Raw genomic sequence first — 23375 nt, forward strand, 5'->3', positions numbered from 1 at the left:
ATCTTTGTAGTGCAGCTTTGATTATATAAACATTACAATTATATTCACTTTACTGACCAAGCTGACTCTGAAATTTTTCTTTGAATAAGGGGGCTGAGCAGTGGCTGTGTGGAAGCTGTAGGACTTGTAAGAACAGAAGATAAGTAGTGCCCTGCTGGAGCAGAGCCTATCTAGTCCAGAAGTCTGCCTCACAGTGGCCAACTAACTGCACAGGGAAGCCCACTATTCTCCCAGCAGATGGCCTTCAGAGGCAATCACACCGCCTCCATGAATTGGTCCAACCTCTTTCTGAATGCAGCCAAGCTGGTAGCTAGCACCACATCTTGTGGTAGTGAATTACAAACTTTGATCATGCAATGTATTGTCAAAGGCTTTCACGGCCGGCATACGATGGCTGGTGTGGGTCTTCCGGGCTGTGTGGCCGTGTTCTTGAAGTTTTGTTTCCTAACGTTTTGCCAGCACCTGTGACCGGCATCTTCAGAGTGCAGGAGCACAGACAGGAGCAGTTCTCTCTGTGCCCAGGGTAATGTGACCCTTCTGTGGGTATTTATAGAGATCTGAGGGGGGGAGAAGGGGGGATTGGGTGTGTGTGTGGAGGGTTGAGTTACTGAGTGGCTGCTTGTTTTGGTGTCAGTATCTGTGTGTATCTTCCTTTGATCATGCAGTGTGTAAAAAGAAAAAAATCCTTTTGTGTGTCTGGATTCTTCCAGGATTCAATTTCATCGGGTGATCTCTGTTTCTAGTATTTTGGGAAAGGAAAAATAGCTTCTCTTGTCCATTTTATCCAAACCCTGTATACTTTTGTACGCCTCAATCAAGTCTCTTCTCCTTCACCTCCTTTCTAGACTAAAAAGCCCAAATGTTGCAACCTTAATGGGAGAGATTTTAGGGAGGTATTCTGATACCAACCCAGTATGATCTCAACCCCCGTTGCCCGTCGGATATTTGCAGTCCAAATCTGGGGGAAGCTCCCGAATTTTAAGTATTCAAGATGAAGCACCTTTCCAAGCTCTCGCCAAAACTAGTGAATATGTAACCCGCAAATTCAGCGAAAGCATCTTGCTGGTCCCAGCAGCGGTTCGAGAAACGCGTTCTCAGACGACTGCGCGTGACCCTCTGGGGGAGCCGTACGTCGCAGCTTGTGACGCTTCGGGCAGGGAAGGCGTGTTGGTTCCGACCTCGTGGGTCGGAAGGTTGGAACCGCTTCTCGCGCGCGCTCGTTCCGGGGCTGGTGAGTAAAATGCGCTTTAGTGCTGGATTAAAGCATTTGGCAAGTTGCCCCCTTGGCAGTGCGAGAATGGCAGAAATTCCAGCAGGAAGCCTCTTTTAGAGACAGGTTGCACTGGCTTTATGCTGCTGCTTTGGTACTTTGTAAATTACTGTATTCCGATAAACTGGAAAGTATTTTGGATTGCTATTAGGGTTTTCCATTAACTCGAAATGAATCGTACTTTGTGGTTTAATTTCATATGCGAACTGCCTTGGAAAGTTTTTTTTTTTTTTAATGTCCTGAAAAGCGGAATAAACGTAATATCCTCTTGATCAAACTCGACTGTTGGTGACAGTCTTATTGGCAGAAGCGATTTGCTGTCTTCCAGAATGTTTTATCTGCTTTCCAATCTAGCCTACAGCTCTGGGATTTCCTGTTAGCCTTCCATCCAAGCAAGATAGATGCTGAAGCTATCCACATCAGTGAGATATAGGACCATCCAGTCATTGCTAAGAAGTCTGGCTGTGTTAATTATATGTCACAGCAGCAGTGGTGTTATAAATCACTAGTGCAAATCACCTCAATCTCCAAACCTTGTATACAGGTTAACTCTATGCCATACATAAGGTAACAAATACTGTATGCTGTGGAATGCATTTTACTGGAACTCAGGTAGAAATAATAACAAATGGCATATAGGCATTTGGTTTTATGATACAATTCTCTATTGTACGCTGCTGAAATATTTAGCATTGGCTCATATTAAAAGGAATGACAATAATGCCTTTGTGAAATAATGCCAATTCTCTGAAGACCTATGCTGAGTAATGGGGGCAGAGAATGGCTATTGACAAAAACTGGACTCCGTTGAAATCAGTGCAAGCTACACAGGAGCTACAAATGAAGTATGAAATAGGTTTGGAAAGGAAATGGGCCAAAGAAAAAGAAATTATTTTTAGAAAAGATGGTTTATGTTGCCTCTCCTCTTACCTTACTTAAAAAATAATTCTTATCCTTGCTTTAGTATGATTTCAGTATATTATAGCACTGAGACAGAAATGCTTAGTCTTCCTGAAGAAAAGATGCAGAAGACCAATGAGGGGGCTGAGGACAATGAGAAGGACAGACCCAAGGCTGAAACAAGGGTCCTTAGAGAAAGAGAAGTCTGGGAGTAAAATGTCAGCCTTTTGAGCAGAATATCAAGTATGTGACAGGAATGATGCCATAGGCTAGAGGAAGAAGAGAATGTGAGTCTTCAGGAGAGCTGAAAGAGTGAAATGGTGGCACCAGAGGAGTGATTATGCCACAGGAGATGCAATATAAACAATATTATTGCCCTTTTTGTGCTCATTCAAAATCCATTCCATGCTTTTGGGAAGGCCGTGTATGGAGTGCGCTGATTCTATTGAGGTCCATTCATGTTTATACTGGTTCTCACCACCCATTGTTTACTAGAGGTATTTGTATCCTTTATTTTGGTATGATATTCCCGCTACAGAAATTTCAAGTTTGCTGAGATGTAAAGGGGAAACAAAAGATCATCTCTGTGCCTCTTGCCTGGCAGCAGATTATTATTACTACTATTATCTCACCCAAATGCAATGTGCACAGAAAAACTGGAAGTCCTGAGCTCCTTAATTTTAATTTCCTGTCAACCAATCTCTGCTATGCTTTCTTTGGGATGGCTTCCAGAGTCAGAGATTCCTGATCACAAAGGTTGGTAGCAAGGGAGGGGGGGAATTTGATGTTGGATTTTTCCCCTTGAAATTTGGAGCCACATCAGACGAACTTTAAACATAGCCAGGGGAAGTGATTTTATGTGCCTGCAAAAATGCCTGAATTTTGCTCATGTAAAATCCTCTTCATGTTTCTAAATGTGCAAATTGTAATGCATGTGTATCGGTCCTCATGCATAACAGGACAGTTTATATAGCAAGTTACATTCTATGGGTTATCCACAGGTTATAACACATAACTCAGAACATGCAGAATTAGGATATGCTCTGTCAATCATTTGCAATGTCTGTATAATCAAGTATACCATATACACATTATAATGTGCAATATGCTGTCTCTTCATAGCATCCATATATATAATTCTTTTATAGAAGACTGGGAGTACAGCACAGACAGTGTGCATCAGAGATCCTTTAACAACAGTAATGAATTATAGAGAAGAAATTATGAGCTTGATAGTCCCAGGACAATTTGATGATGCTGATGCTTCAGACAGGTAATGCAGAAATGAGCAATTTAGCTGATTTTCAGATTATAGAAGCAACTGAGCTCTGCTAGATAAATATTGCTCACTTTTTATTCATCATTCTTGTCCTTTATTATCAGAGAATGGTCCCTGTTGTCTTGTACACATTTAAGAAAACAATTACTTGATTTGCCACATTTGCAAAGAGTTATTACAGTGGCTTTAGATAAAAACAGTAGTGTGATTGAAAGATTAAAGATCTAATAACCAAAAACACTTGCACTGTCATCTCGGTGTTCATGCTATTTGCCTCCTGCATCCTTATTGTGAGGAACTTAACTATTATTTTGTTGACAGAACTATGTTCTGTTCTTCATAACCAGAGACAATACATACAGAAATAAAATCCCTTAAACCAGTGTTTCTCAACCTTAGCAACTTTAAGAGATGTGGACTTCAACTCCCAGATTCCCCAACCAGCAATTCTGGAAGTTGAAGTCTGCACCTCTTAAAGTTGTTGAGGTTGAGAAACTCTGCCTTAAACAAAGCTCTTAAAACCCTAAATCACCAAAAATCCAATCAGGCTTGAGCTATAAATGGAATGAACTGTTCAGCAAAACAAAGAATAAAAGCTCCCTTTCCACTAGAAGGACCCAGAACCCTGAGTGAAGAGTCAAGTGGTCAACTGAGTTGAATTCCAATGTCTGATGTACCACCAAAGCTAAGGAATTGTGTCAAGAGGGTGTAATTAGATCTTGGAGTGTCAATCAGCCGTGTCTCCATCTTGTCAGAATTCAATCTTAGATTATTGACTCTCATCCAAATACTAGTCCAGTCCCCGTACTGTCTCATCTGATTCAGGTGGAATGGAAAGAAAGAGAGAGATGGATATTATAGCATACAAATTGTTCCTTGTTCCAAATCTTGAAATAACTTTCTCCAGCAGTTTCTTATAGATCAACAGCGCAGAACCTGAAGCCTAGGTCTGCATATAGTTCCTGAAAACCTTGGATATATCTACCAGAGCGTCTCTAAAAGTTGCCACCAAAATATGGGTGGCTATAGTAAATTAAATGAAAAAATATACTATTTATATTATTGTACCATAGAATTGCAAAGTTTGTCACGCTCCAATTCCCATCAGTGCTGGCCAATATGATGAAAGGTTGGGGAATGGGACCTAGTGTTTAGCAATGTCTGAAGAATTTTAGGTCCCCCAACTTTTAACTTAGAAAAAGAAAGTTTAGACAGATAATTGTGTTATACTGCTAGCTTGCTGATATATCCATGCACCTTCAGACCCATCCCCTGGTGTCCACTAGGCACCATGAGTCACCTGACCTTTTAAATATGTTTTTAGCATGCTGTAAAGCACCAATATCACCTTATTTTATTTGCATCAATACTTTTGAGTTTAACAAAGTTCCCACTGGGATTGTAGAAAGCATCCCAGGAGAGTTACTGTCTTCTGGTAAGTGGGCGTTTTGTGACTAGCTATGTGCCCACTGTGGCACCCTTTTTGTGAATGTGTCCATTGTGTCTACATTCTTTTGATACACTATAGGATCAGTTTATTAAGAGTTTACTAAATATTATTTTTTTTAAAAAATAGCGAACCTTCACAGGTTGTTCAGGCATCTCAGGAGGAGAAGGTGGTTGTTAAAATGCAACAGTCACATCTGAATGAGGAAGCAGATGTGGATGAATTTGATGAGAGCTCTGAGGATGAGGAAGATGGATGGGATTGGGACGATGATATGGGGAAGCTGACAAAGCGAAATCCAGTGGCTGGAGGAAGAAACCTACAGGTATGCTTTGTGTCTAGTAAGTGGATTTCTGTCTATGACTTTTAGATGAGTTTGGCCTGATTTATATAGACCACTGAATTATAATATGCCTGTGAGTATAGCTTTTTTTGGCTTGGTACAAACTGTAGCATGACATGATTTAAAAACCAGGCCACTCTCCAGGGTTACTGCAATGTGTGAATTAAGTCTTTATGTGGCAATGTGTTCAGCTGCTAGCTACACTTGTGGGCATTTTAATTTGAAGATTTAAAATTATTCTATAGGAAAGTAGTCACAGTGCATTGGTAAAGTTGATAGTATGAATGGTTAAGTATTCCATTTTCTCTTGAGTAGCAAAGAATGTCATGGCATCTTGCAGAGGCTAGCTGATTGTTTTAGGAGTTTTTGTCATTGTTTCTTTAAAAATATATCATGTTAATTGCTGCCTTAGTGTGTGATGGTGAACCATAGCTTAGTGCCACTTGTACACATTGTGCTATTTGTATAGGGGGCACATGTAGATTATGGGTTTGAGCACTTCCTTCTCTTCTCTACTCACACAGCCCAGAGGAAGAGTAAGCCAGAATTCTGTTTCATTTTAGCCTCTTCTGGCTTATTGTTATTTGCAAAACAGATTGTGGTTTAAAATAAACTCTAGTTTAAGAAGCCAGCTGAACAATCCAGGAGTTTTGGTTGTTTAGTGATTGTACCTATATTTTATTTTAAACCCCAATTCTTTGATGTGCATGCATTGCCAAGCCACCAACTAATTGAAATAGAATCCTGATCTATTTTCACAGGGAGCAAAAAGAGAAAAGGAGGTGCACCTGTCAAAATCTTTGGGTTTCTTTTCATTGGCTGGGGAATTCTGGGAGTTGAAGTCCACACCTCTTAAAGTTCCCAAGGTTGAGAAACACTGTGTTAAATTATGGCTCAGCAGTAAACTCAGTGCAAACTCTCACTGCATTTAGCCTTCCAAACGTTAAAGTACATGTCTTACAATACTCCCTGCATTTGATGAAATGTGTTTCCTATGCAAGCTAGTACAGATGCTTATGCTCCTGTGGCCTTAATCCTGACTGATGGATCTGGAATGGGACAGAGGATTGTGCATTCCCTCCTTCTCTAGTGAGACTCCTCCCTCAAACTTACTCATGGTTAAAGTTTACATCAGTACTTGAGTGTACATGCTAAGTAAGGTTTGCAGGCCTGGAGACTTTGCACGTAACAGGGATAGTGCTGGGGACACAAACATGCAATTGGTATGTGTTTTTTTTTAACTGTTTCTCAGATTAAGAGTCTGCCAAAGTGATTTTTGCATTTAGAATGGCTTTTTAATGGAATTTCAGTTATATAATCTTTTTTTTTTTCAGGCCAATAAACAGATTCCCAGCTGCAATGCAGCCAAAATGTCCACTCCTACAGATAAAGCACTAAGAAAGTTTGAGAATAAAATCAATCTAGGTAAGTGCCCCTTTTAGAATTCTAGGATTCCGGAATGACTGATTCAGGCAATAGTTTTTAATAGCTGGAATTCAGTGGGTTGATGCATGTTGTATCTGTCTTGTGAATGCGTTAAAATGACTCTGGAAGATGTACAAAAAACCTTCTTTGAATTTTGTTTGTCTCTGTAATGGAAATAAAGTTTTGGCTCATCAGCAATAGACTTTTAGTCTCCTGTTCCACCTTTCCAATCATATTTTACTAACAACTAAAGCAGGATTATAAGATAATGAAATGGTGAGGGTCATCATGCACAAGTGCCTTTCAGGGCAGGCCAGTCTACAGGGTGTCTCAGCTTCTCTTTTTTCTATTATCAGCCATATCTTTCCCTAAAGAGGAAGAAGGGATAGAAAACACTGCAGTTTGCAGATTGTAGATGAAAAACAAACCACACCTTTTATTCTTGGCCTCTCTCCTTTAAATCAAGTCATTTGAATGAATAATCTAGCCCCTAAGGATTCTTGGTCTATCCTGAAATAATATTATAATCCCAAGTTCCAGTGGAGAAATTTTAATGTATGTAATATGAGAGACAATAGGGTGATCCTTGCATTGGAAATTCTGGTGTTAAGGGAAAGAGGCACTTTTATAATCCTGCTACCCTGAAAGAACTGTGTTCTAATTAAACCTGGAAAATAACTGGTTAGGATGTCAAACTGGTATTTTTATTATCACCTAACCTTTGTTAATAATTTTCCCAGCCCCAGCACACTGTCCTATCTCTTCACATGCCACAGCAGGTTCTGTCTTCTCTCTCTTTGAGTAACTATAATCTTCTAAAACATCTATTCAGGGAGATGTTTTGACTTACAACTCCCATCCACAGTAGCAGTTATGATCAGTTAGCAGAGAAGATAAGAGTTGTAGGTCAAAACAGCTTAAAGGATCCAACTTGGAAAAAGCTGCTATAAATTCTTCTTGCTCTGGAACCTGTGCACTTTGTTGTTACCAGTGACCATGTTACAAGCCATGGAGCCCCTTCAGTCTCAGGAGGGTATAATTGGTCTCTTCAAAACTTCTTTTCACAGAGCCCAAGAAATTGCATATGCCTGCATGAAAATAATATAACTGCCTTCTCTTTTCCATATGCATTTTATATGGACAGCATTAGATGGATTCTCTAAGCTCCTGCCTTAATTTCCATATTATTGCCCACTTGTGACTAGTACAGTAGCTGGAAGCTACAGTAATGTAAATGGATTTAGGACTGCTTTTGAACTCTTTGGAACAGCATCTTTGTTGGAGGGTGGGAAAATGGGACAGGAACTTTCCAGGCATGCACGTATAATTATTTTCTATTTATAGTGATACTTAATATATACAGTACAGTGGCCTTAGTATGACAAACTATATACACAGTTCTAAACAGTAAATATCAAATGGCACTTTTTACAGTGTCTTCTTGGTTGTGTTCCCTTCCTCCCTCACTCATGCAGCTCCTTTCTGTGCTTTCACTTCTGGGCTTGCTTCTATCCTAGGGAGGAGAACAGGAAGACAGAAAAATAACTATTTTCTGGGCTTCCTGGATTCCACCACCATCGTCAAGCTGTCCTCACTGCCACCTTGTCTGTTCTCCAAAGCTATTCCACCAGCCAGTTTGCTCAGCAGATCCTTCTTTCAGGTCCTGCTTGCTCTTGCTGATTCCTCCTCCTTGGTAGACCCAGTATCACCACACCATACAAAAACAACTCCAGGAATACTCAACAAACTTCTCTTTCATTACTTAATGTTTCCACCCTTTTACAGCTAGAAAGCAGATGTTTTAATTATCCATCAAGCTTTTTGGTGTCTACATGACATTAAGCTTGATTTTGGCCCACAAAAAAACCCTTGATATCAATGCGTCATCTCAAGTTCAGTGGGGCAACTCAACCTTTCACAATTCTCTGTCTCTTTCTCTGTCTTTTTTTTTGGTCAGATGTTCTTTTGTATTTTTTGGGTTTTAATTGTGTACATTTCCCAGAGACACAGAGAAATTGGGTGGCTTTAGAAAGGTAGGGGGAAAAAACAGCAGACAGACAGACATATATAAGAATTGAAAACAGTGCTAACTTTAAATGTTGCAAAATGTGTTGCATGTTTTCTAGAGGTACGTTCACAATGAAATTATGCACATTGTTTTCTAACAGCAGTATTGAAGCTGTGTGTGTGTGTTTTCCAGACAAGCTGCATTTTGCTGATTCTGTTATAAATAAAGTTACAGAGAAGTCTAGGCAAAGAGAAGCAGATATGTAAGTAATGTGGATGTGCAGAAATAAATGTTGTAAAGAATGTTTAGCTGTTACTTGATTGGCATGGGTTTGTAGTACACTCTTAAAATTAATATATTGATATGTTTTGAAATACTGTACGTTATACATTACATTCTAAGAGGCCTGTAAAATTAACACTGCAATCTTGTGGATGGCTCCTTAGAGTCTTTTGCCTGGAGCTGATCATCTAGGACTAGGCATGCATTCCTTAAAGTGAGGCTAAGATTGGCTTGGTAAATTAAGTTATTTCCAATTTTGTTTTGGCATGTTTCTATCTAATGGTGATACTGTTTTATAATTGTGAAAACTACCCTAAGATTGCTGTTTTGAAGTCTGTGTGAGTTGCACTACAAAGATCCATGGTTTTAATGATGGGAGAACATTTAGTTTTTAAGTCCTGTTTTTCTGACCAGAATATTTTTATATTGCTGTCATATTGCTTCAGTGTTTATATTTTGTTCTGGCACAATGGATCATGCAAAGTTTTGTTTCTACTAGGTACCGGGTGAAAGATAAATCAGACAGGGCAACAGTAGAACAAGTAAGTGATGTGAATTATCGATTGTAAAATTTGTTATTGTCAGAATTCAAAGTCTTTGTCCTTCAAAAAGAAAACTGTTCAGCTAGCTACAGTGGGGCAAAAAAGTATTTAGTCAGCCACCAATTGTGCAAGTTCTCCCACTTAAAAAGATGAGAGAGGCCTGTAATTTTCATCATAGGTATACCTCAACTATGAGAGACAAAATGGGAAAAAATCCAGAAAATCACATTGTCTGATTTTTAAAGAATTTATCTGCAAATCATGGTGGAAAATAAGTATTTGGTCACCTACAAGGAAGATGTCTGGCTCTCACAGACCTGTAACTACTTCTTTAAGAGGCTCCTCTGTCCTCCACTTGTTACCTGTAGTAATGGCACCTGTTTGACCTTGTTATCAGTATAAAAGACACCTGTCCACAACCTCAGTCACACTGCAAACTCCACTATGGCCAAGACCAGAGAGCAGTTGAAGGACACCAGAAACAAAATTGTAGACCTGCACCAGGCTGGGAAGACTGTGTAGGTCTACAGTTCTGTAATAGGCAAGCAGCTTGGTGTGAAGAAATCAACTGTGGGAGCAATAATTAGAAAATGGAAGACATACAAGACCACTGATAATCTCCCTCGATCTGGGGCTCCATGCAAGATCTCACCCGGTGGGGTCAAAATGATCACAAGAATGGTGAGCAAAAATCCCAGAACCACACGGGGAGACCTAGTGAATGACCTGCAGAGAGCTGGGACCAAAGTAACAAAGGCTACCATCAGTAACACACTACGCCGCCAGGGACTCAAATCCTGCAGTGCCAGACGTGTCCCCCTGCTTAAGCCAGTACATGTCCGGGCCTGTCTGAAGTTTGCTAGAGAGCATTTGGATGATCCAGAAGAGGATTGGGAGAATGTCATATGGTCAGATGAAACCAAAGTAGAACGTTTTGGTCTAAACTCAACTCATCGTGTTTGGAGGATAGAGAATGCTGAGTTGCATCCAAAGAACACCATACCTACTGTGAAGCATGGGGGTGGAAACATCATGCTTTGGGGCTGTTTTTCTGCAAAGGGACCAGGACGACTGATCCGTGTAAAGGAAAGAATGAATGGGACCATGTATCGTGAGATTTTGAGTGAACACCTCCTTCCATCAGCATTGAAGATGAAATGTGGCTTGGTCTTTCAGCATGACAATGATCCCAAACGCACCGTCCGGGCAACAAAGGAGTGGCTTCGTAAGAAGCATTTCAAGGTCCTGGAGTGGCCTAGCCAGTCTCCAGATCTCAACCCCATGGAAAACCTTTGGAGGGAGTTGAAAGTCCGTGTTGCCCAGCGACAGCCCCAAAACATCACTGCTCTAGAGGAGATCTGCATGGAGGAATGGGCCAAAATACCAGCAACAGTGTGTGAAAACCTTGTGAAGACTTACAGAAAACGTTTGACCTCTGTCATTGCCAACAAAGGATATATAACAAAGTATTGAGATGAACTTTTGATATTGACCAAATACTTATTTTCCACCATGATTTGCAAATAAATTCTTTAAAAATCAGACAATGTGATTTTCTGGATTTTTTCCCCCATTTTGTCTCTCATAGTTGAGGTATACCTATGATGAAAATTACAGGCCTCTCTCATCTTTTTAAGTGGGAGAACTTGCACAATTGGTGGCTGACTAAATACTTTTTTGCCCCACTGTATGTTCTTTAATGGCAATGCATATCATTGGAATGGTGGAATCCCTCCTTTTCCATTATACAGTTACGCTTTATCTAGATGTGTTTTCTCCATTTTATCAGGTGATTCCAAAATCCTATCTGAGGGTGCTTAGAAATTTTTAGCTCACTGCTGGTTTGATGCTAGGAGGGCAAAATAAAGGTGAAGAGGTGTTCTCCTCCACTTTGCATCCTTAGATGCTCTTGAACCATACTACTACTCCTCCTCCTCCTCCTCCTCCTCCTCCTCCTCCTCCTCCTCCTCCTCCTCCTCCTCCTCCTCCTCCTCCTCCTCCTCCTCCTCTTCTTCTTCTTCTTCTTCTTCTTCTTCTTCTTCTTCTTCTTCTTCTTCTTCTTCTTCTTCTTCTTCTTCTTCTTCTTCTTCTTCTTCTTCTTCTTCTTCTTCTTCTTCTACTTATTATTATTATTATTATTATTATTATTATTTGGGTAGAATACCCTCAGAAGCTGGTAGGGGACCAGAGCGGGAGTTTGATGTCAAGTTTTACCCTCCAACTTCACGATCATATCTCTGCCTTTGGAGAAAAAACCAGAGAAGACATCAGATGCTCTATTAAAGGTCATAGAATTGTAGACTGTCATAATGTAAATCATGATTAATTGGTTTCTCTAAAAAAGTTCCTTCAGTTGAAATAATGTTCAGCCCTTAAGGACAACACGTTCATATGTTCAGCACCATCAGAAGTTCAAATAATTGCCTTGTTAAGCGAGGACTACCTGTATTTCTCTGTAATCTCTTATATAGACCAGTATGGATAAAAACACATACTCATTCACAAAGTTGATATTTCTCAGCACACTTCATGAATCCAACAATATGGGCCCCATTCTCTAATGGCTTGTGATATAGTCAAGTGTATAAGGTTTTGCTCATATATGTTAGTGAAATGCTATTTAAACTTTAAAGCAATTGCAGACTAAAGATTTGCAAAAAAACAAACCAAGGTTGGAAAAAGAATCGGTACAAACTTTGTAGGAGGGAATCCTGGTTCTGAGTAAATAGGCTGAGTAAATAGGCCTTTCTTGGGTTTTAAGCTTGAAAATGACTTACCCACATCTTTGTAAGTAATGAATTTGCTGATGTGTACGTTTTGTTTTTCTAAGGTCCTGGACCCAAGAACACGAATGATTCTATTCAAGATGCTTAGTAGAGGTGTGATATCAGAGATCAATGGTTGTGTCAGCAGTGGAAAAGAGGTTGGTTGAACTCATTGTTTGCTAAAAGTAAACTTACAATGCATTTTAAAAAGTGTGTGATTTGTATTACAAGCATCCTATAAATTTCTGAAAAGTCATTTTGGAACAAAAAGTATTCTTCTGCATAGGGACTGGGATGGATTTATAGATACCAAAGATTTAGCTTTGAAAGGTTAAGATGCAGCAAGGCTTGGACTTGAATGCACTGAGTATCTCAGTTTCAGTTGTGCGGTGTAGTGGCATGTGGGAATGACCTTGGGAGGTAGGGTGAAGAGACGCAGCCAAGGGAACGGTCAGATAAAAGGCAGCTTAGCCCACAGCAGAAATGTGGGTGGGGGCAAAAGGCTCAGAAGAGACCCTCCCTAGTTTCTTGCGCTGTAAAAGGGGTGGGGGGAGAGATGTACTTTCAGACTTACAAGATTTTGTTAATGTAACCTTACAATAAGGTAGAATTAGCTCAGCTGGCCATGTTTTCTGTCTAGTCTACGTCACAAGGCTCATATGAGGAGAGTGAAGCTTCTACCTCCATATTTTTCCTGTGGTTAATTAAATACCCTCTAAACTTTTTGGGGGCTGTGGAGGAGCAGGCTGCAAGCAAGTTTTGCTGTGATTCTTTCTCTTAACACTTAGCTGTACTTTCACAAGCTGAGTCCTTGTTTCAGTCCTCATAACCCAGAACTTAATATAATCTGATTCTGTATTCTAGGTTTTTTAAAACAAAAATATTGCCTTTGATGTCAGATCTGACTTGAGGGTTACCCAGGCAGGCTATCCCTTTGATAAATAATCAGGTATTGAAATAACGCTTTGAAGACTATCTGATGTGGGATGCAGCAGCATAATTTGCAGAATTACAATTTGCAACTGTCATTGAGATGAGTGCTTCTTTTCATTCAAGCATTCTGCACCAAACCCAGGACAAAATCCAAACAACTTTTTGCACATGTGGAAATAGGCTTACAAATACAGGGAACCATTTTTCCCTCCACACAGACCATTCATGATAAAGAAGTATTTGTTTCATGTCATTAATCCTATGCATTAATTTTACAAGAAGTTGCACATCTATATGCAAAACTATGCAAGTCTCGTCCTCTTTTTTCCATTTACTTCTGTTCATGGTTCATCTGTTCGGGAAGGAGTTTAGGGATTTAAAGTATTAACAGAATGTGGTTTGTACCACTGTGATCTTTAGATTTAGCCTGAACAGCTAGTGATTCATGGGTCATGTGTTTGGCCCTTAACAGTCCTTTTGTTTTTGCAACCCAGGGGAAGTCAAGATTTTTCAAAGTAACTTTGACTTGAACTATTATGATATACAGTAGATCTTAAAATTAACCCTAACCCTAATAATAAATTATGTGCCACAATGGCTAGGTTCATTAAACCAACTCGAACATGTGAACATAGACAATGATCCAGATAAACTCCGTATTTCAAGTCTATACAATATATCAATTAGTTAAAACAAATTAATTTTAAAACTATTGGTTGACTTCTCATATAAAATATTGATATCTATATATTGATATGTTCTTATTATACTTTTGTATTTTGCCAGGCTAATGTGTATCATGCCAGCACTGCAAAAGGCGAGAACAGAGCAATAAAGATTTATAAAACTTCTATTTTGATGTTTAAAGATCGGGATAAATATGTGAGTGGGGAATTCAGGTGAGTCTGTGTTGCATACTTCCGGATTTCACTTTTCACTTTTCTTTTTTCTTTTTTTTACAAAAATATTCCATTTCCCTCTTGCCATTCCAAGGTTTCGCCATGGATACTGTAAAGGAAACCCAAGGAAGATGGTCAGGACATGGGCAGAAAAAGAAATGAGGAATTTAACCAGGTGAGAATTTACCTTCTTCCATTTTCATCTTGACTTTCATTTTTATACAGGATTAGGAGATGATCTTAATCTTCTGGAAGTTGAAATAATAGAATTACAACTTTTAAAGAAGCAAAATGTTCAGGAGATGCAATCTTTCAACCACTCATTCAGACTAATATTGGAGTGCCTTAAAAAGTAAAACAATTTGAATATCTGTGTTTCCATTTTTACAGAATGTCTAAAAAGAAAACCATGTTTTTATTTTTCTTTTCTAACATGCACAAATGATCCATGTTCAGAAATCAATAATACAGTGATGAAACATGGGAAAGTATACATACTAGGTTATCACATTCATATGTTCTTCTTCAAGAAGTGATATCTGACAAACCACTTCAGTCAAATATATTTTTCAATCATCTCTCTTTCCCTGAGTGAGAAAAGCTTTTGACCTTTAACAACCAACAGGCTCAGAGAGTAGAGGAAGGGGAGAAGAATATTCCCTCCCTTTTTTAAAATCTAAGTCTAAAAGGGACATACAGTTGACAAACAAAACATGAGCAATATCTTTGATGGCTGGGGCACTGCATATACATGTCCTCTCATGACATGGCAAGTGATGGAAGTGCCCATATTTGGCCATGGAACCCAACAACTCAAATCTTGTTCCACAATAAGCCCTTCTCAGGAATTCTGCCAAACTTATTGACAGGTTTTTTTAGGTTGGGAAAGTGGTTTTGTTCTTAGCCAACCAATTTAAAGATCTATGTATTTTTGCCAATAACTCCATGTCTATTTGGGCACTGATACCTAGGACTCTGTTTAAAAATTTCCTTTGCCTGGGAGGCAGTTGAGAGTAAATATTGGGTGGAAAACCCATGCTGTAAAATAACTTTGATATTCCTGGGCTTACCCAGGAAGTGGGCTGAGCCATATTTATTCAGCAAAACATATTTTGGGTAGCCTATCAGGGTCCATTGAATGGAGCCTCTGCCATTAGGTAAAAACTTTGATTGTTGAGTGGCTATGTATGGATGATACCTGCTTCTGCTCTGACCATGGGGGCTTCTTAAAAAAATGGGTCTGAACTTCTTCAAGTGATGCAGCTTTTGTAAGGCCCCATAGGTCAGCATTGGGACTATTTTTGCCCTAAATACTTTCAATATGGGGCTCAAGGTACCTGGGTAATTATAACTAAATAATTTATATAATCTTTTGATACTTGCCTCATCCCTCACCTCAGCTTCTTTTAAAATGATTTGCCCATGACCCTAGGTTGGTAAAGGCCACTCCTGAATAGGAGAAAGAATTCACTTGTTCAGTTGGCTCCTCATTCAACTGCCAGTTCTATTTCACACTTTTTTTTGCTAAATACCATCAGTTTAGGTTTGGTTTTATTGATGTTTAGAGAATTGAGAATGGAGTAGGTATTTAGTTTTCCAAATAGTCTTCTCAGGCCTATTTGAGAATGCGCCATTAGAACCATATTTCAGCATATAAAAGAATATTAATAAATTTATCACAGATCTTTGGCATATGAGTGTCTGAAGCATACAGGAATCCTGGAATATCATTAACATAGAGATTAAAAAGCACTGGGGCTAGAATGCAACCCTGTCTAACACCTTTTTGGGTAGGTATACTCTGAGTTAGAGAACTATTTACACCTGTATGCACTTTCAAGTGGGTGTTTCAGTAGAGGGTCTTAACTAGGAATAAGAGTCTGGGTTCCATGTTTAAGGTGGCCAATTTCTTCCACAAAATGTTTCTGCTCAACCAGTTCATGTTAACCCATGAAATGAAAGGATTGTTTTTGTTTTTAAATTGAAGCATGTATTCCCATCTCAAATTTTAAAAATCTTTTACACTGAAAAGGAAGGAAGCACCTCTGCCAAAGATTTTGGGGAGAAAGTAATTATTTGCTCAATTAACAGTTTACAGGCAAAACTTTATATTTGGCCTCTAGGCATGAGAATGAAAATGAAAGGTGCCCAGCAAGGCTAGGAGTGCTTGTGAGGCTTTCTTTATGTATTTTCTTGCTTTATGTATTTTCTGACTAATTATGATGGTCAGATCAGTATTGTTGGGCTAAATTGTCTTCTGAGTTTCTCAAGCTCTTTTCTGCACATAGGTCCTTTTTTTGAATAGATGGTATCAAATGTACCAAATAACAGCAGTTCTGTCTTTTCGGTTTCTTGCTTGGTAGGTTATATACAGCACAAATTCCGTGTCCAGAACCCATTATGCTAAGAAGTCATGTCCTTGTGATGGGCTTTATCGGCAAAAATGATATGTAAGTATATTCAGATGCTATGGCTGGGTTCAGATTTTACGTTAAGCCATTATTTATTTTAATTATGATTTGTTAGGCAAATCATAGTGGCCAGATTCACCCAGGATAGTAAGCTTTAAAATTATGATTTACAGATTCACACACTTAGTAGGCACATTCCTACATACTTCTTTAGAAGGTATTTAAGAAGTATAGCATGGGAAATGGCTGTATGGGAATTCAAGTATTTATTTATTAGTGTCTTCCATTGCATAGGTCAGTGCTTCTCACCTCAGCAGCTTTAAGATGTGCAGATTTCAACTCCCAGCATGCTGGCCGGGGGAATTCTGGAAATTGAAGTCCACACATCTTAAAGTTGCTGAGCTTGAGAAGGACTGGCATAGGTTTATAGATTCAAAGCTTCAATAGAGTTATCCCTTTAGTACATTTCTCATTTCTAGCACAACTACTTAGAGGTACCCATTGCTGATCAATACCGTACAATTTTCCCAATGTAAGCAGAGAGGTTATATAACTTAGTAATCTGACAGTTACCAAAAGTTATCTTGTAGTTCCTTGATTCCAGAAAGATTTTCCAGTATGGAAAAAAAAGTGAAAGAAGTAAGTAAAAAGCAGCAAATAAAATAATATAGAGACACTCCTATACTTGACATGCACACACTTACATACTTCACACACAAACATAGCTGACACAAACAGCTCTGTTTACTTGATAACCTAAAAATATTGGTTTCATAAACCTGCTGGTTCTCATCAATCTTGTCATGGGATACTGTTATAATTTTAGAAAACAATTTGGGGAAGGACCTAGCTGTTCCTGATCATGGAAGTTGATGTCCTGACTCTTGGTACTTTTATCCATCAGTTATATATTGATCTTTTCCTGGTTTTTGGCACATGATTGTTTTAGTCCACCCTGGCATGCTTTTCATTTCTATGTACCTGTGGATTCAGATGGACTGCATGTACTTCATTAGACTTGAGTATTCATCATATAACAGGCACCCAAATTAAGTATTGTTCTCTGCAAGGGGAGAGAAATTAAGTATTGTTCTCTGCAGCCCTATCCAGAACAGGTTACTTAGTCAGTTCCATTTTTTTCCAATAATTTTATTAAAGGTTGTATTATACAAATAAAACAAATACGGCTACATAATACAAAGATACATTACGATTTCTAAAAAATGTTTTGAAGTGCAGAAAAAAAAGGAAAAGAAAAAGATAGAAAAAGCAATCTTCCCCTTCATCCTCAGCAAGTATAATCAACATTAACAATTTATCACTGTCTCTTAAACTACAGCCAAACACTTCTTCATTCCATACCTCACCCCATTCTCTGTAAACCCCTCTCTAAACCATCCTCTCTGTGTTTATCAGGAAAAGTCTAGTAAGGGTTATGAGAAATAACAATGTAAGTATTACAAACTATATCTGTTACACCCAATTTGAAGCCTTCCTTTTATATTTATATCTCCATATCTATTTAAGCAGATCTCCCCTATTTTCCCTCTTCAAATAGTCAAAAGTCCATTCCCAGTCAAAAAACAAATAAACATTACCAAAAATAATAATCATCCAGTCCCAATCAAAAGACCATTAAACATCACCAGCAATAGCAACCAAATTATTTAAACCTTGATCAAATAAACTGATTTTGTATTCTTTCTTCTTTCTCCCAACAATCTTTAAATTCCTCGAAGAAAGTTCTAAAATCTGCTTCCTCGTGCTCTCTTTGTCTCTTCTCTCAAAGTTCTTGTCATCTTTGTCAGGTCTCTTTTGTAATTCCAGTGTGGCAATTCTAGCAAATCCAATATAAGAAAATAATCCACTTTGCTCTTCTGATTTATTATTTGTGTATCTCTTTAAATTTTTAAATCATCATCCAGTTTCATTTGTAAGTTCATTATTTCCATCTCTTTCTTGTAGGCTATAATTTTTAAATCCACCTGTAATTCAATTTCAGTTTTATTCAATGGGGCTTGTTCCTCTTCAATAGCATCTTCTGATTCTACTATAGAATTAAATAGCTCAAAGACCTCATCAAACATTTCTTTTAAGGTAGCCATCTGGTGCCCTCTAGTGTCCAGCCTTTAAAGTCATCTTATCAGTTTCTAAGTATAAACAAGAGGATTTCCCACCAGAAAGGATCCTTTCAATTAACTTTAAAGTCTAAAACCAAGTCCATCTGAACCCTTAATCTGTTTAACACTTTCTAAAGTCAACAGTGATCATCCCTCTGTTGTATATTCCAAAAAAAAGGTTTTTTTACTACAAATCTTTGAACTTGTAGTTAAGCTTCTAAAGGATTGAAGGAGACTCACCCAAGATTTCAATAAAACTCACTGGTCTGAAGGTTCTCAATCTTAAAAAAAAAAAAAAAAACAGGCAAAGAAAAAAATTAAGTCCAAAGTGATTAAGGAATGAGTCTTGGTTGAACTTAAAGTCCATATAGGTGACATTAGCAGCTATAAGCACAATGAAATCCCGCAACTCCCAGCCAATCACAAGCTGACTGCAAAAAACACAGTTCCTGCTGTCTACTCACAAAAAAACAGCTGTACGGAGTACATATGGGTGATCTTGCAATCTTTCCTTGCTCTGGAGAGATTTTGGCAGCCTGAATCCTGCATTCAAGCGCCGTTTTCAGCCTCAGTATGTTCCTCTATTCAGTCAGTTCACCATGATGGCTCATCGGAGGGGGCTTAACTACTCAGCTCCTGAAGCCTAAGAAAGCAAATCAAGGATACTCAGTTGCTGAAGTGCACTTTTGTCCTGGAAACTAGATTGACCTCAGCAACTGAGCATCTCTAATTTGCTTTTTAGGGCTGCACAACATTCAAGTAAATGGTGCTGGTGCTTACTTTCAAATGAAAATACTAGCTGAAATCTCAGTTTAACAGATCCTTTGGAGAAGGGGTGTGTGATCAGTTCTTTCTGAATGTCCATTAAATAACAAATTGCTTTCTTCATTTTGTTGTGCATTGTTTGTGTAATAACAACAATAAATTATGGCATATAAGTAAGTGGGTTTTTTAAAGTGCATGTCTGGATTACTTTGGATACAAGAGAAATATCTGGATGTCCATTTTGTCTTTTGCATCTGAAGTCCACTAAATGGGTGTCCGTTAAATTGAGACTTCACTGTACATAGGCTCAAGGACACAATCTAATTGTGATATTTGTGAGGCTTGATCAGAAAGCAGATACCTTGTGCAATTAGGAAAGCTGGTAAACTGATGCACCAGGATTAGATGTAGGGATGTGAAAATTGGGAAAAATGAGAGAGTGTTTCACTTTCCCCCCCAAATGTTTTGTTTTTTCCTTGTGCTTCACACCTCTGCTTATGTGGGAGCTTGTTTTGGCCTTATACAGTTCTCTTACTGAAAGAGAGCAATTGCCGTATTTAAGGAGAGGGGTGGTTGGAAAGATATATAAACATTGTATTCTTTGTTGCTTTTTTCTTTTTCTCCAAGGCCTGCTCCTTTGTTGAAAAATGCCCAGTTATCCGAGTCAAAAGCCCGGGAGTTATATCTGCAAGTCATACAATATATGAGAAGAATGTACCAGGATGCCAAGCTTGTTCATGCAGATCTCAGTGAATTTAATATGCTGTATGTTTTATTTGTGTTTTTGTTTTGGAACTTTAACATTGGTACTGGAGACTTATTTGCATAATGACTAAGAATTGCAGGGGTGGGGTTCTCCCCTCAAGGTAAGGTAGGTATTGTCCAGGTTTTCCTACAGCTGAGAGGATATTCCACATCAGTTCCTGTGGGAAGAGATAGCTGCCTCCCCCAGATCCAGTTCTACCTTGCTATGGAGAACACACTGTGAGTTCCACCTACCATCCTCATGGTCAGGACCATTTCCATCACATATGCTTTAAATATCAGGATCCCAAGGTTAGTGGGATTGCAGGGAAGGGATATAGTAGTTTTGGGGGCCAGTTAGTGCTGCTCTCTGAGACCCTTGCTGGATTCCCAGTGTAATTTGCTCAGACATGTGGGGCTGAGGCAGAGTCCGGGTTTTTTGGGGCTGAGCCAGTCTGCTACTGTGTTGTGGATTCCCTGGGTCCGTTCTGCCCTGAGAGATGTCATATTTTCCTCTGCCCAGAACAGGACTATGCAGCATTAGTTTTCACATGCGGGGTGAAGAACAATTCACAACTGAACTGTTGCACAACTGAAGAACCATTCTTTAGCTATTCAGCCCAAACCCACAATCAAGTTAGCCAGAATTGCATACCATCTCACTTTGCAAAGTTCCCAGTTTAAAGGTTTTAACTTTTGGAAAATTTTGGAAGTCCATCCAACTCTAACTAGCCCTGGGTTTCAAAATCACGTATTGGGGATAGGTTTTTCCATTGTCCACCATCTAGCATTTCTTTTATATGCAGAACAGTATGGCAGAACAGGGTGACAGGGATATAAGAGTTGAGACCAAGCAAATGCCTCCTGTCTATCCACCTCTTCTTTCAAACTGACTTGCCAGATTGGTGTTATTTGATTAGAATGGCAGACTCATTACAGCAACTAAAATTCTGTGGCCCTCACTCTTCCAGACATCCTCCAAATACTCTGTTTTCTGAAAATGCTATGATAGATATAAGATGTTTGGAAATAAATGTATTGTACTGTTATATCAATGTTTCCCTTTTTCCAGGTATCACAGTGGACAGGTATATATTATAGATGTGTCCCAGTCTGTGGAACACGATCATCCACATGCTTTAGAATTCCTGAGGAAAGACTGTGCCAATATCAATGGTGAGGAGGAGATAATATTCTTTGTGTAATTTAGCTACTAAAGAGAGCTGATCATATTTAAACTACATAACTGGACATTTCAATCTTAAAAATAAGCCTGATGATTTCAACTGATCTGTTTGGAGATGGGGTGCTTAAAGATGGACTATCCAGGAAAGGTTTTCTTAGTGCCATCCAAAGCTCCTCCCACATAAATTAGCTTCTAAATCTTCTGGCACAAGGTTCAGAAGCTGAATTTGGGGCCATCAAGGTTTCTATAGGTAATAGTAACCTTAACATCATCTTTTTCCTTTCTGACAGATTTCTTTCATAAATACAATGTTGCAGTGATGACAGTGAGAGAGCTCTTTGAGTTTGTCACTGATCCATCTATTACAAATAAGAATATGGATGCTTACCTTGAAAAGGTAGGGTTTGAAGATTTACCTTCTACAGAAAAATATTCATACTGAAGGTCCATAAAGGTTGTCCTCGTTTAGTGACTGCAACTGGGAATGGCAACTCACCTGTTAAGCAACGTGGTCGCTAAGTGAAGCCACAACTGTACTTATGATCTTACTTCAACTTTCCTTTGCTTTACAGACCCGCACAGGTCGTAAATGTGAGGATTGGTCATAAAGTTATTTTTCATCACCATCGTAACTGTGAATGGTCACTAAATGAAGCAGTCGCTAAACAAGGACTACCTGTATTTATATTGCTTCTAAATCACTATTTATGAACGAAAACAAAAGTATTTGTTTATTGCAGATAAGAAGAGCTGGCTCTTATGAGACTTTCTACAACATGCTATAAACACCTAACTGATCTTCCCATCTTGTTTATGAGATCTGAAAGATATGGATCTTTTAAAAATACCCTTTTTCAGTTGCAATTGAAGCCCTTGTGTACAGGACAGTGGTGAAACATCTGCAGCTGCTGACTTTATCAAAAGCTTATGGGGTTATTTGGAATCCAGGCGCATTCATGGAGATAAATAAGATTTTAGAGGCTGATGATCTGCAGCATGCCAACTTCCTTCCTAATTTTGTTTAAAATTACATTAATTTTTTTAAAGTACAATGGATCTGGCAGTCTGGTGGACTTCAAGGAGGTTGCGCAGTGGTTCATTGGTGCCCATAAGCATTGTATTGAGCATCTTACAGTGAGAGTTTTAAGGTCAAAATTGGCATTATATATTAAGCAAAAGCCACAATGGGCAAGATCCAATGAATCTGGTATAGAATTTAAATTATGTGTCTTATCTGCAGATTCCAGAAAAGATCTGGTCTTCACATTTTGGGCTAGTTGAAGTTCACAGACTGCCTTTAACGTACTACAATATTCTAGTCTGGAAGTGATAAGCATGGCTGGTTGATGTCTTTCTGTCTGCTTTAGAAAAGACACAGCCAGCAAGTCAGTTCAAATTAATAGAGTGCACCCCAGTCATGTACCTTATTAAGAATACTAGATTCTTCAGTAATTGCAAGCCAGCTCCCCCCACAACCTGTCCTTTCTGCGGGTGCAGGTGCTTTTGCTTCAGAATGAGCAGTTCATTTCCATTTGCCAGTTTTGACTTCTGTGTCGTGAGCGTTCTCATATGGCACAACCCCATAAATGAAGCAGCAGATTCCTTCAAATGTGCTTCAAAGGTCCTGTTTCTCCAGCTCAGTTATGCAGCCATTGAAAGCCTCATGGCAATCAGAGCACTGAAAAAGGCACTAACACTTGGATGGAAGAATGGCTGCTTAGCCTGTTCTCTAAAAATTAGTTCCCAGACTGATAAACAACCAGCTGCAAACTTCATTATTATTGGAAAAAAAAGGTTTCCTTGCCAGATCTATGGAAGACTGTTAGAGAAGCAGAGCATCTCCATCCTAATGTGCATGGGGATATATTGCTTCTAAATTAAACATAGTTTAGTTGCTGGAATTCTTGTAACCCATCCATCTCAATAAATCTTACTAAAGGGAACTTGGTGAGAATTGTGCTTAGAAAAGAATCACTTTGGTAAAGGCATCTGTCAAAGAACCTGACTATCTCTTTTGAGTGAGTTTTCTGATATTAGGAACTTATTTCTCAATATT

The 23375-nt window shown here is 38.8% G+C and overlaps 1 protein-coding gene across 6 annotated transcripts in view; it reads left to right on the forward strand.

Moving 5' to 3' along the window:
* Positions 1-294: 294 nt before the first annotated feature.
* RIOK1 (RIO kinase 1) overlaps positions 295-23375 on the forward strand; it is a 29314-nt gene continuing 6233 nt past the window's right edge. Inside the window, exons 1-15 of one of the 6 annotated variants that reach the window (XM_007422135.4) lie at positions 301-523; positions 846-1231; positions 2709-2926; positions 3319-3443; positions 5026-5221; positions 6574-6664; positions 8865-8934; positions 9454-9496; positions 12327-12419; positions 13981-14093; positions 14188-14268; positions 16457-16543; positions 20017-20154; positions 21206-21309; positions 21610-21716. In XM_007422135.4, coding sequence (XP_007422197.1) covers positions 3373-3443; positions 5026-5221; positions 6574-6664; positions 8865-8934; positions 9454-9496; positions 12327-12419; positions 13981-14093; positions 14188-14268; positions 16457-16543; positions 20017-20154; positions 21206-21309; positions 21610-21716 — 1194 coding nt within the window. In that variant the 5' untranslated portion in view covers positions 301-523; positions 846-1231; positions 2709-2926; positions 3319-3372. Of the gene's footprint in view, positions 524-761; positions 1232-2708; positions 2927-3292; positions 3444-5025; positions 5222-6573; positions 6665-8864; positions 8935-9453; positions 9497-12326; positions 12420-13980; positions 14094-14187; positions 14269-16456; positions 16544-20016; positions 20155-21205; positions 21310-21609; positions 21717-23375 lie in introns of those variants that run through there. The other 5 variants (XM_088130725.1, XM_025176396.2, XM_088130723.1 and 2 more) reach the window with 5 other exon arrangements.

Source organism: Python bivittatus, unplaced genomic scaffold, assembly GCF_059951505.1.
Source record: "Python bivittatus isolate LINGU-HERP-01145 unplaced genomic scaffold, Pbiv_v1 ctg000840_np1212, whole genome shotgun sequence".
NCBI lineage: Eukaryota > Metazoa > Chordata > Lepidosauria > Squamata > Pythonidae > Python > Python bivittatus.